General features: G+C 34.1%; 1 protein-coding gene across 4 annotated transcripts; it reads left to right on the forward strand.

The window, feature by feature from the left end:
* Window positions 1–263: 263 nt before the first annotated feature.
* On the forward strand, window positions 264–7392 carry LOC107913022 (transmembrane and coiled-coil domain-containing protein 4). Of its 4 annotated transcripts, XM_016841449.2 has the most exons (15): window positions 264–686; window positions 943–1024; window positions 1146–1649; window positions 2022–2190; window positions 4596–4748; window positions 4972–5069; window positions 5183–5274; window positions 5360–5430; window positions 5515–5650; window positions 6199–6258; window positions 6363–6445; window positions 6524–6600; window positions 6673–6743; window positions 6847–6904; window positions 6975–7392. In XM_016841449.2, the coding sequence occupies exons 1-15, from the start codon at window positions 448–450 to the stop codon at window positions 7095–7097; spliced, it is 2016 nt and encodes a 671-aa protein (XP_016696938.1). In that variant the 5' UTR covers window positions 264–447; the 3' UTR covers window positions 7098–7392. The 4 variants fall into 4 exon arrangements, 3 of the variants coding, with proteins under 3 accessions (XP_016696938.1, XP_040962412.1, XP_016696939.1); XR_005921253.1 differs by lacking the exons at window positions 6673–6743; window positions 6847–6904; window positions 6975–7392 and having other exon boundaries at window positions 272–686; window positions 6199–6251; window positions 6524–6606; XM_041106478.1 differs by lacking the exons at window positions 6363–6445; window positions 6673–6743; window positions 6847–6904; window positions 6975–7392 and having other exon boundaries at window positions 272–686; window positions 6485–6595.
* Window positions 7393–12941: the final 5549 nt, after the last annotated feature.

Here is a 12941-nt window from a genome sequence, read left to right on the forward strand (position 1 = left end):
AAAAAACCAAACCATGCTAGAGTAGCAGATCATAGACGTAGCAGACTAAATTTTTTTTTATCTAAATTAAAAGTGATTTGCCACTTGAATTTTTTAAAACCTACTTATACTGCATATTTAAATATTCGTTGAATGGTTATATTTATTTAAATTAAAAAGTGTAAAATATTAGTTTAAAAGAAGGGTAGAATATTAAAATGTGCAAGTAATTTAAAATGATTCCGGTCCAATAAAAATATTTTTCACGGTTAAAATAATAAAATATTGATTATTGTTATGAACGGAGGTAACTTCAAAGAATTGCCAGCAAGACAAAGAATATTTTCAAAGCCTCGAAAATGGAAAAGAAAATCCAATAATTTTCTAATTGCAAACAGAAATATTGACTGTGGAAGATCGTGAATTAGCCTTAGAAGCTCTAATAAGTTGAAAACAAAATTGTGAAGCATGGCGGGAGAAAGGAAGTCATTTCTAACGCCGACGCAGAGATATGGGGCGGGTGCGTTGTTCGCCTTTGCTGTTAACCAGGCTCAGATCCATCAGACTCGTCCTCTTGGACTTCCCTTTGAAGACGATCATCATTCCACTGGGGAGCGAACAAGTAGCAGTAGTAGCAACGAGTCAGTCTCTGACGATCCCGATCTTTGGGTCAACGAAAGATCGGGTCTGCTCCGACCGGTTTTCAGGTAGTCACTTCATTTTTCTTTTCCTTTTGATTGATAGCCGAAATTGATTTCATGACAGGATTTTATCTGCCGGAGTTGCCTTTTCTGTTTTATTTGGATTTCTTGAATTCGGACACGATCAATTTTAGGATCTCGAATTCTTTCTCTTGACATTCCAAATTTCAGAAAATTTAATAAAATTCTCTCTCTCTCTCTCTCTCTCTCTCTCTCTCTCTCTCTCTCTCTCTCTCTCTCTCTCTCTCTCTCTCTCTCTCAGGTTTCTAGATATCGACTCCGCTGCATGGCTTGGACTAGAAGAAACTGCTGGGACTTCGCGAGCCACCAATCATGTGGGCGCTGTATGTTGTTTCCTTTCTCTAATGGTCATGTTTATGATCACTTGAAGAAGAAATGTGCGCAATGTTTCAATGATTATTTTTCAGGTTATAAACATGTTTTTGTTACTTCGTATTCATACAGTTCATGAGGTTAATAGCTGAACAAAGTGAGGAAGGTTCTTCTGAAAGATTGGAGCAGGAGATTGCTCTGTCTAAAGCTGTTGATGCTATGGCATTTAGCATGGAAACAAATTCTGAATCTTCTCAGGTTAAGAAAGAGAAGTCTCGTAAATATGAACAGGAATATCGTGAGAAATATTCCACTCCTGAGGTTCCACCAAATTCTGTAATGGAAAACCAACCTATAGTGACTCCACCAGAGAGCGATTCTAACGTGCTTTGTGGGACTGATAACCATCATCTAATGTGTGATAGTTTGAATGAGAAACCTACTGAAGAGGTTGGGATGCTTACTTATCAGAGGAAAGTGATGGTTCTCTATGAGCTTCTTTCAGCTTGCCTTGCAGCTGCGGATACTCGTGAAGATAGCAAAAAATATACCCGACGAAGAAAAGGCTATGATGCTCGTCATCGTGTGGCTTTGCGGTTGCTGACAAGTTGGTTTGACATTGAGTGGATAAAAATGGTTTGTAAACTCAAGCTTTTGTCCCTTTGCCATCTTTCAAACTCAGGGCTTGCAGTATACAATGTCATTTTAGTAGGAGAAATAACTAAATAGATATGAATTGATGTCGATTTCTCTGTAATATTGAGTACCTACTAGATAGATGTTTATCTAAAGTTCTGTGTACTGTTAATAAGACCCTTAAGATTCCTTTTCGGGATTGTCCTTCATTGTCAGAGAAGATCTTTGGGACTTGTCTAATATAATAGCACATGTTAAGGTATGGAGTGTGGTATTTTGTCAAGAAACTAACCCTTTCCAGTGTAACTGTTCATAGATTTTCTTTATATATACATATATATTCTCCCTATTAGTGAACCTTTGTGTTTGCAGGAAAGCATTGAGATGATAGTTGCTTTCTCTGCAATGGCTTTAGTAAAAGAGAAAGAAGCACAAGAAGAAGAATCCCAGTCGTCAGGGAGCACATGGGCGAAATGGAAGCGTCGTGGTATCATTGGTGCTGCTGCAGTGGCTGGAGGAACTTTGATGGCCATTACTGGAGGTATGTGATTGTCTAAACCATTTTATTGGGCAATTAATTTCTTGGAAACTAAAAGTGGATGTGATGGTCATCCACATAATTAGCTCTTAGTTACCATGTTCTTGTTATTTAGAATTGATTTCTATTTTCTCTTATCTAGGAATTGGTTAGGTTCAAATAGTTGGTTTTATCAATTTTTTGTTTCAAATTTGTTATCATCTTGTATTTGTTTAGGTATTTATCACTATAAATACCCAGAATGTATGGAATAAAAAGCATCTCATTTTTTATCCCCTTTCATACTTTTTTTATGATATCACGAGCCTTCTAAACTCTAACGAGTTAGATCCTCCGGTAACCCATCCATCTCTACCCTCAAAAGGCCACTTATGTTTTTGTCGTCAACTCCAACTCTACTACCAACAACACCTTTTTTGTTCAATTAGCTGAGAGTCACAACTTCTCCCTTTGGAGAGCTCACGTGTTCAGGCTCTTGCATGGTCACAACCCCTAGTTCATCTTGATGGATCTAGTCCTATACAGGCTCCCACCATGTCTCAAAACTATTGGGATGTTGCTAATCTCAAGTTCCTTGCTTGGTTCTGCCAAGATCAGTTAATTCAAAATGCTATCTGAACCTTTGCTGATCCAACCCTTGCCACCATAGTTGCAGCAGCAGCAACAACCACCAAAGCTGCTTGGGGTGCTCTCCACACTGCATATTCAAACAAGTCTAAAATGAGAGAATCTTCAGTTTGCTCGATCATTTGGCTCATCTTTCCAAACTCACCCTTCGTATCACTAATTATCTATTCCAAGTTCATTCCCTCTATGAAAAACTTAAAACCACCGTGACTGTTGTGTCTAATGCATAACTCAGTCAAAATCATCACTAGACTTGGATCTGACTTTTGTGAACTTTTAGCTGTTGTCTATGCAAGAGATCAAAGCTGCTTGACGATGAAGTCTTCTTGAAACATAATGAGACTTGAACATCACATTTGACCTCCACTACCGTTGCCATAGCTCAACGCACTACTCCTTGGAACAACAACTTTTGTTTAAACTACAATGATCTTGCCAATAATCAATCTTGGCACTCTCAACCATGGCAGCCAAAGAAGAAATCAACAACCACCACCTACTGATAACACCCTCCATTGACAGCTTTGTGACTTACCTGGTCATTCTGCAAGGGTTTGTAGCTCACAGTCACATAATCACCTTCAGGCTCGAGTCAACTTTGCTGGCCAACTACTCTACCAACAGGAATCCTGGGTTGTTGACACTGATGCAACACACCATAGTGCATCATATGCTTGAAGATTAACCACTTTACATGACGACTATGGTCTCGAAGGGGTTGCAATGGGAAACAGTTGTGCTCCAAATAGAAGTTTTCACACCAACTCAAGTAACTCACAAACTTTAAGTCTTGGTGTTGTCATCCCCCCAACCAGACCCTATACAATCGGCTTCCCTCCTTCCTTCAACTACTAATAATAGCTCCTTATGACTTACCAAAGATGAAAAACCCAATCCCATCCTAAGCCTACATCTGCATCCCACTTGTCCATCATGTCTTCCACCAATGCCTTGTCCCAACCTGTAGACCCTCTTCCCTTGTTTGTGTCAAACAAACCCTCATCTACACAAAGGGTCGCGATCCCGCAAGGGTGAGCTAACTCCAAAAACCCGTCCTCAGTTCAGATTGCAGGCTGCAACTCGCCTGCATGAAGCCGGGTCAGATCTAGTGTGATCGTACATGGATGGTAGTTGGAGTCGGCGGCTCCCCTAGGTTCCCCCATTTGGGATCCCTGGGGAAGAGGATCAAGTTGGCCCTTCTGAACAGCTTGATGCACTATCTCCTTTCAACCCTTTGAGCGAAATGCAGCAAAAGGAAGGAAAATCCATGGACCAACCCCATCCAAGAGTAATCAAGTCCTTTCCCAAATTCCCCGAAATCCAAACCAGGCTCTCACCTACCCATTATGGAAATCTGCACTGCAAAGTGAATTTGATGCTTTTGTTTTAAATCAAACATGGGATTTGGTGCCTTATTACTCTTTAAAGAACGTGGTTGATTGTAAGTGGTTATTCTAAATTAAGCATTAAAAGCGGATGTGATGGTCTTGTACATGATTAGCTCTGAGTTACTCTGTTCCTGTTATTTAGGAGTTGGTTTTTTGTTTTTTCTTATCTAGGATTTGGTTAGTTCAAATAGTTGGTTTTATCATTTTATCTTTTTGTTTCAAATTTGTTATTATCTTGTATTTAGTTAATTTACCTCTATAAATTCCAGCACGTGTGGAATAAAGTCATCTCATTTTTCAGTCCCTTTCAATACTCTTTTAGAAACTAAAGTTTCAACTCTCATGACTTTAATGTTTTTGACCTTTTTGGTTCACCATTTTACTATTAAACAGGGTTAGCTGCTCCAGCAATTGCTGCAGGATTTGGTGCCCTGGCTCCAACATTAGGCACTTTAGTCCCTGTCATTGGAGCAAGTGGGTTTGCTGCAGCTGCAAGTGCTGCTGGAACTGTTGCAGGTTCTGTTGCTGTTGCCGCATCATTTGGAGGTGTATGACTAATCATGAATCTCCTAAGTTACCATTCTTATCATGTCATTTTCCGTACTGCAGGATTCACTGTATAGTTTCTGTTTGTTATACTTATAGTTTTATTTCAGAAATTTTATACTAATATATGTTAAACCTATCCAAGATACACTTGGTACATACTGCTCTCAAGAAGTCTTTCAATACCATATTAATATCTATTTTTACACGCTGTTCTACCCAGCTGCTGGAGCTGGGCTTACAGGTTCTAAAATGGCTAGGAGAACTGGTAACATTGATGAATTTGAATTTATAGCTATTGGAGACTATCATAACCAGGGCGTAAGTTCTTATAGACTTCTTTCTTTTCTGTTTCTGGGGACTTAGAAAACTATGGTGTCTGGACCTTATTAGTGGTCTGGAAATTTTAGTTCTGATTTAACTTTTTATTTCAGCGACTAGCAGTTGAGATTTTGATCTCTGGATTTGTTTTCAGTAAGGAAGATTATGTAAGGCCCTGGGAAGGACAAATTGACAACATGGAAAGGTACAGAATTTTGATACCATTACCCACTGTATGTGGAACCTTTTTTTTTTTAAAACACTTTTGATGGATAAAAGGAAAATTATAGGTTTGCGCTGCTGTGGGAGTCCCGGAATCTGATTGCAGTGAGCACCGCAATTCAGGATTGGCTAACTTCAAGTAATGGGTTTATGTCTGATTTTTAAAATAGCATCTTAATCATATGAATTGTCTATATTTGAACATTGCTTCTGCTTGCTGCAGGTATTGCTTTGGAGTTAATGAGACAGGGTGCAATGATGACGGTTTTAAGCTCGCTTGTAGCAGCATTGGCATTGCCAGCAGTATTACTTTCGGCTACTAACTTTATAGACAGCAAATGGTCAATTGCTGTGGACAGGTTTGATTTGCTTAGAGGTTTAGCAGAGTACTTGGCTTTGTAAAAGGGAAGAACAATCTTCCAGTTTCATTTTATTGTTTTATATCATGCTGTGTTTATTAGGTTTATCTTGTGGCTCTTATGAGGGGCATTCTTTGCTTAAAATTTTCTACTATAGAATGTAAATATTTCTAGTTTGTGGTTTGACATCAAATTCGTTAGGCTTGTCCAAAACTCAAATCTTCATAGGGACAAGCTTTAACTTTCGAGTGTCTCAAAATAGAATATCAAGGTGGCTAATGCTGTAGAGAAATTTTCATATTACCTGATTTGTCTAAAAGTTTCTTTTGGTGAATTGTCACAACAGTTTTATCTTTATGAACCCAAAATTGTCTACAAATTAAATTCCTTATAAGCAGGTTAGCTTAATGTATTAACTGTATGTGCTGGATGTAGCTGATATTGGATTTTCACCGAGTTAAGACATTTAAATCTTATTTGAACGTTTGGGAACTACTGTAGTACACTACCCAAGTCTAATTATGTCTTTATCTTCTTCTATTGCCTAGGTCTGATAAAGCAGGAAGGTTGTTAGCTGAAGTTTTATTGAAAGGTTACCAAGGTAACAGGTATACATGTGGCATTTAGAGGAATGTCTGTTATTCATTAAAACATAAACTTCGGCAAAATGATCTTGCCATTGTTCATCTTTGGGATTCCATGAATTTTTCAGACCTGTGACACTCATTGGCTACTCACTTGGAGCACGAGTGATTTTCAGTTGTCTTCAGGCTTTGTCTGAGACTGAACGAAATGGTAACTACTATCCTCATAGGCTTTTTTATTTTGCTGTAGTGGTTGGAGTTTCCTAAGGCTATTCTACTATGTTGGCAGCTGAACTTGTAGAACGAGTTGTTCTTCTTGGAGCACCCATTGCAATTAAAGACGAGAACTGGGAAGCTGCCAGAAAGGTATTTTTCCCTTACAATTAGTGTGCTTTTCATTATTAGAACATACAGATTAATTCCTAGTGTCTTTTGCAGATGGTGGCTGGAAGGTTTATAAATGCTTACTCTACGAAAGATTGGATGCTTGGAGTTGCTTTCCGTGCAAGGTATGCACAATGAATAAGTCATTACTGTTCATCAGCCTTGACGAGAAATATCAATTGAGCAACATCCTTTTACTGATGCAAACTAATGGTAACTTGGAAACAGTTTATTGACAAATGGATTAGCCGGATTACAACCAGTTGATGTGCAAGGGATTGAGAATGTAAGTCATGCCAGTTATAATTTTTTCCACCTAGCTGTTCATCGTGCTAATTCCTTAAAATTCTCTTCAGGTTGACGTAACAGATACGATCGAAGGTCACTCATCCTATCTGTGGTCTACAAGGAAGATTTTGGAGCGGCTTGAACTAGAAGTTTGCTATCCCGTTTTCAAGAGCAAAGAAAAGGAAGAATAGTACTACTCAACTTTGGCTGCTTCAGTTAGCTTTATTTCTTTCATTCTTTCAACGTCAAATGAAATCTGAAGTCAAATAGCAGCAGGGTGAGGCAACTGTATTTTCTGTTCATATTTTGCTAATTGCTCTCTGTATATATATAAGCAGGCGCTTGCTTGCAACTTAAAAAAGCAAGCAAGCAAGACGAATGTTGATAGTTTACTTTGCTGGCCGCTTTAATAAATTTAAGATATCACCCAAATACTGTATTACATAAAATATACGGGCATAATAATAAATGTTCTACTCTTCTTTCTTTCTTTTTTTTTTTTTATCATTATGGTTTTAATTATTTTAGATCATTTTGACCCTCAAATTTGAACGGTTAAAATTTTAATGACATTGATATGAAAATTTAGAAAAATTAAAATAAAAAAAACAAACAAATTATCTTACAGTAGTTATTAATTTTATGTGAATTATCAATTAAAACTTTTAATTAATAAAAAGTAGATTAAATTTTAAAGGTTTAAGGTCAATATGATTCGAATCAAAATAATAAAAGAGGTAAACATTAAAATTAAAAATTGTCATTATGCCTTTATATTTGTACTAGATCAAATCATTTCTATATTTAACTTTATTGTTAAATTTTGTTTGGATGATTTTTATTTTTCGAGCTTCTCGTAAATATGTTAACAGAAGTTCAATTCTTTTCTTCATTATTTGAGTTTTTTTTTTAAGGTAATATAAAGATGTTTAAAACTAGAGTTATCAATTGAATACCTAGATTTTGATGAATTTGTTGAATTTGAATTTTGAAATGATGAATTTCTTTTATTTGAATTATTTTAAATTTAGTTCATTTTAGTTTGTAACTATCAATTGAATTTTTATTTGAGTCATCTCGATTTATGTAATTTTGATTTTGGATTAATTTTGGTTGAATTATTTTTAAATTGATCTTGTTGATTTTTTTTATAATTAAATTAGGTTGAATTGAAAGATAATAGGATCTAATTTTTGAATGATAGTTTATTATTAAGTTAAATATTCAGTATGTTGTTGGTGGTGAATTTTTTTTAAAAGAAATAAAGTTAAATAAATGTATATAAATTATTTTTAGGGTAAACTATATTATAGGTCACTCAATTATATTTACGTTTCTTTTTTGGTCATTCAATTGTAAAAAGTTGCAAAATAGTCATCCAATTTATTGCATTTATTTTTTTTGTCACCAATCGTTAATTTAATAATAGAAAGAGGACGTGACAATTACAAAAATTGACATAATAACAAATTTAGTTCTCAATGTTCACACATTTATGTTAATTTGGTCTTAATTCTATTCTCAAAGTTTACACATTATGTAATTTGATTTGATCCTAATTTTAAAAGGGGTGTTCGATGCTTTTTTTTTTTGGAAGATCCAAACAATGAAAACAAGCATAACGGTGTAGGAACAATACAACTTCTAGGACAATCTGACAATTAGATTTGGAGATTGAAGAAAGAGAGTTTGATACTTTGAGTGTAGATCTTAGGAAAATCAAAGCGGATTTTGATGAAATGGAGGTTGATTAGGAAAAAGGGAAAACAAGTTTAAGGATGTTTTTTAGGCTTAAGTTGCTACCAATTACCGGAGGTCAGTGATTGGCAAATGGTGGCTGGCGCAAATCTTGGTTGTTGAAAGTTGCAATGTTGTCGGAATCGGATTGGATCAGTCGTTCCGACTGGTTAGACCGAGAATCGGTCGAGGTACTGGTCATGAGAGTGGCTTTGAACCGATTAAATCGGGCATTGGTACAAACCGGTTGAATCAGTGGTTGAACAAGGATTTCTAATTTATTTCGCATTTTTAATAATTTTTTTAATCTGATCTATTGGACTAATAAATCAGTAGCATGACCAATTCGACAACTAACCTAGTTTAAAAAAAATAGAATTTTGAGTTATGGGTTTAGATAAATAACAATAGAGAGAAAATATAAAAGGGAGAGAAAAGAAGGAAAAGAAAATGGAAAAAGGAGAGGGAGAAGGAAATGTATTTTCTTAAAGTTTTAAGTTTTGAAATTTTGAGATTTATATTTATTTCTTAATTTTTTGTTATAAAACGGGTAAAACCTTGATCATCAAATGTATATATAAACATTAAGGATTAAATTTATTATTATGTTAATTTTTATAATTGTCATATCATCTTTTCATTCTCAATTAATAGCTACTGTAATGATTCTATAGTTAGGGGTGTTTGAAAGTGTATTCCCGGGACTCTGTTCCCGTAAATCGAACTCGTAAATATTTATTAAAAATATTTACTAAGTTAGTTGTGTAATTAATTAGATTTCGGTTAAGTGAATTTGCATGAATTAAGAGTTATTATAGTATAAAGACTAAATCACGTAAAGGATTAAAAGTTGTATTATAGATTTAAAAGTAATAGAGGGACTAAAGTAGCCATTACCCCATTTATCTAAGGTTAGTGGACGGCATTGATGTATATGTATATATATATGTTTTATTATTATTATGAGATGTATATACATATATGTTATATTATAATTAAAACAAAATAAAAGATAATAAAAAGTAGCGGTGGCATGCAAATTAAAGTAAAAAGAAGAAAGAAAAAGAAAGATAGAAAAGGGAGAAGAAGTTGAAGCAAAGCTAAGGGCTTTTACGTTTAAATTTAAAATTGGTTAGTCAATTTAGTTCATTTTCTTGTAATTTTTATATTTTTGGAATCTCGGTACTTAGGGCCAGCCGACCCATGTTGAAATTTTAGCATTGATTAAGATTTTAAATGTTGTTAATGTTGAATAGTTTTAGTATTAGGGATTAAATTGATAGATTTTTAAGCTAGAAATGGAAATGGATTAAATTGTAGAACAAATTGTAAATTTAGGAGTTTAATTGAAAATAGGGATCTAAATTTAGCTTAAAGTGAAATTAGTATAAAAATATAGGATTAAATGTGAAGAATAAAAATTAGTCTCGGTTTAGGGACTAAATTGGAATTTAAGCAAATATTGAGTAAAAATTGAAATATTTAATGTGAAATTGAATTGTGTTGTATTGATGTATTTTAATTATTTTAATTCCGTAGCTAACGTCATACTAGAATCCTCGACTAAAAGGGGAAAGGATAAAATCGACGTCGAATAGCTCGGAATCCACAGTTTGTATTTCTATAATCCGAACCTAGTTGTTAATTGTTGTATTTTGATTTAATGCATATGTTAAGTGGTTGAGGTGAGTATTTTGGCACTTTGATAGTGAATTGAAATTATAGCTGATTGAAATGGATTGAATTGGTATATACATTATGAATGTATTGATTATTTGAATTGAAATGAATATATGTGTAAATGTGATAATGTGCAAATATGAGAATTGGATATTGGTTGTAATTGAAAAGTGAAATGAAACTCTATTAACTGTACCAGGCTGAGTCGTATATAGATGGCATGCCATAGGATAGGAAAAGTTCAAGGATTTCTTCGACTTCGAGTCGATGAGGCACTGGGTGCCAATTTGCTTCGATTTAACCGATGAGACACTGAGTGTCAATTTATATAACGCTGGACGCAATTATTACTTCGGATTTATCCAATGAGGCACTGGTGCCAAACTGGTGTGTTGGTTGGATCCGTGTATCCGTTCGAGTCCGAGTCATGTTAATAGGGGTAATTAAATAATAAAGTTCTATGATTGATATTGAATGGCATGATATGTGAAATGGAAATGAGATAGTGAATTAAAATATGAAAATTGAGATATGTTGTGATTAAATGAAATACATGAGTTATGTACTCATGAATTGAAAATTGGAATGGATAATGCCATTGTATAAACAAATGTGGAATGATAAGTGAAAAGCTATTTATATAACAAGTGATATGAATTGAGATATTTGTTAAACAAATCAAGTATGATAGCATGTGAAAATTGAGTATAGTATCAAATGATATGGTAATATGCTTGAATTTGAAATGATGGTATATGATAGTTGTGAGCTTAGACAATAGTATGTTCGTATAATTCAAATTATGCATTCTTGTATCATTATGTCTTTAATTGTTTGGATTATAGAAATATCGCTAAGTTTTACTCAGCATACGATTTTGTTTTGTGCGCAGGTTAGGTACTTCTCTTTTTATCGCCGACTCAGCATCCAACAACGATCCCAATCTCAAATGTGATGATGTTTACCTTTTGTAATGACATGTACCTATGATGTGTTTGGTTGTTAGTGAATTTGGTATATGAGATGTAATTGAGTTTAAGTATAATGTTGGTTTGGTATATATAAACTTATGTTTGTGTTTGAAGCCATAATTTGGCATGTTGTTTTGAGCCAAGGCTTGTTAGGTGTATGTGAATTTAAGCTTGATGATTAGGTGATTATAAGCTAGGCTAAATTGAGTGATTTTGGTATGTTTTAAACTTTGATTTGAATGATGCATTGTTGATAGGTTTTGATGATATAAATGTGGTACCAATAAGGGTACATTGGTTAGGCACCTAGGATGATTGTTTTGACGTGTTTTGAGTATGTTTGATCGTGTTTTGAATAGGTTAAATGAATGTTTTTTTGAGTTGCTTAATGCCCAAGCAAGTAGGAAATGGTAAACTTGTTTTTTAAGGTACAATTTAGGTTCACACGGCCGGCACACGGGTGTGTGAGGCCATTTCAAGTGTTACACAGCCTAGCACACGGGCGTGTGGCTTGGCCGTGTAATCCAAGTCAGTGAGTTACATCAGCATGGACACGGGCTGGGACACGGCCATGTCTCCCTATTTCAAAAGTTACGCTGCCTAAGACACGGGCGTGTGTCTCAGCCGTGTGAGTCACACGGCAGTGTGACCCTTGCAGCTGAATTTTTCTAACTTTTCCTCAAAATTTTTAAATGTTTCTAATTTAGTCCAGAATCGTTTTTAAAGTAATTCTAAAGCCTCAAGGGCTTGAATAAGGAACGATATGCATGCTTAATGACGGATTATGTTGTGATTATTGAAATGTTTTGAAATGAATAATTTAGGTAACGTTTATTCGGTAATGCTCCGAATCCCTATTCCAGCAACGAATATGGGTTAAGGGTGTTACAACTACGGACAAAAAAAATGAGAAACTCAATTAGTTAGGTAACTATTTTATAACTTCTTATAGATACATGAAACGAAAAAGAAACTATGAGCAAGTTTTTAAATATTAGTCACTAAATTATGAGTAAGTTTTCGTTTGGGTCACTTAACTAAAAAAAATTATAATTTGGTTACTAAAGTTTTCAAAATTATTTTTTGCTCACCCAATTGTTTTAGTTGGTATAATAACAATTTTAGTCCTTAGCTTTTATATTTCATGTTAATTTGACCTTGATTCTATATAAAAAAATTATAAAAAACCCTCAAAATTATCTAAAACAGAAAATTCTACATAAAATTCAAAAAAATAAAATGTTGTTGAAGAACTAATATGCATGTGAAATAAACAAAATTATCATTCAATAGGATCTAATAACAAATTAAAAACAAAAAAAAAGTTAGATAATTACATGCTTCCTCAGTGTTTCTTAAAACCAAATTAGTAATATTTTCAAGTCAAGTTCCATGTCCTTGAAGAATATATATAGGCTTCTGAAATCGACTCTAATACCAAATTTCACCAAAATATACCACACAATTTCCTTTTGCAAACTTAATTCAAAATTTCAATTCATTTAATTTACGAAAACCCAAATGATTAAAAATAAATTATATATTTTTATAATGAAAAAGCTATAAATTATATTATTTTTTTTTCTTATAACAAAAAAGCTATGTCAAAAAATAAAAGAGATGAAAAACAAAGAATCAATAATTTTC

This window comes from Gossypium hirsutum, chromosome D11, assembly GCF_007990345.1.
Source record: "Gossypium hirsutum isolate 1008001.06 chromosome D11, Gossypium_hirsutum_v2.1, whole genome shotgun sequence".
NCBI classification, from domain to species: Eukaryota; Viridiplantae; Streptophyta; class Magnoliopsida; order Malvales; family Malvaceae; genus Gossypium; species Gossypium hirsutum.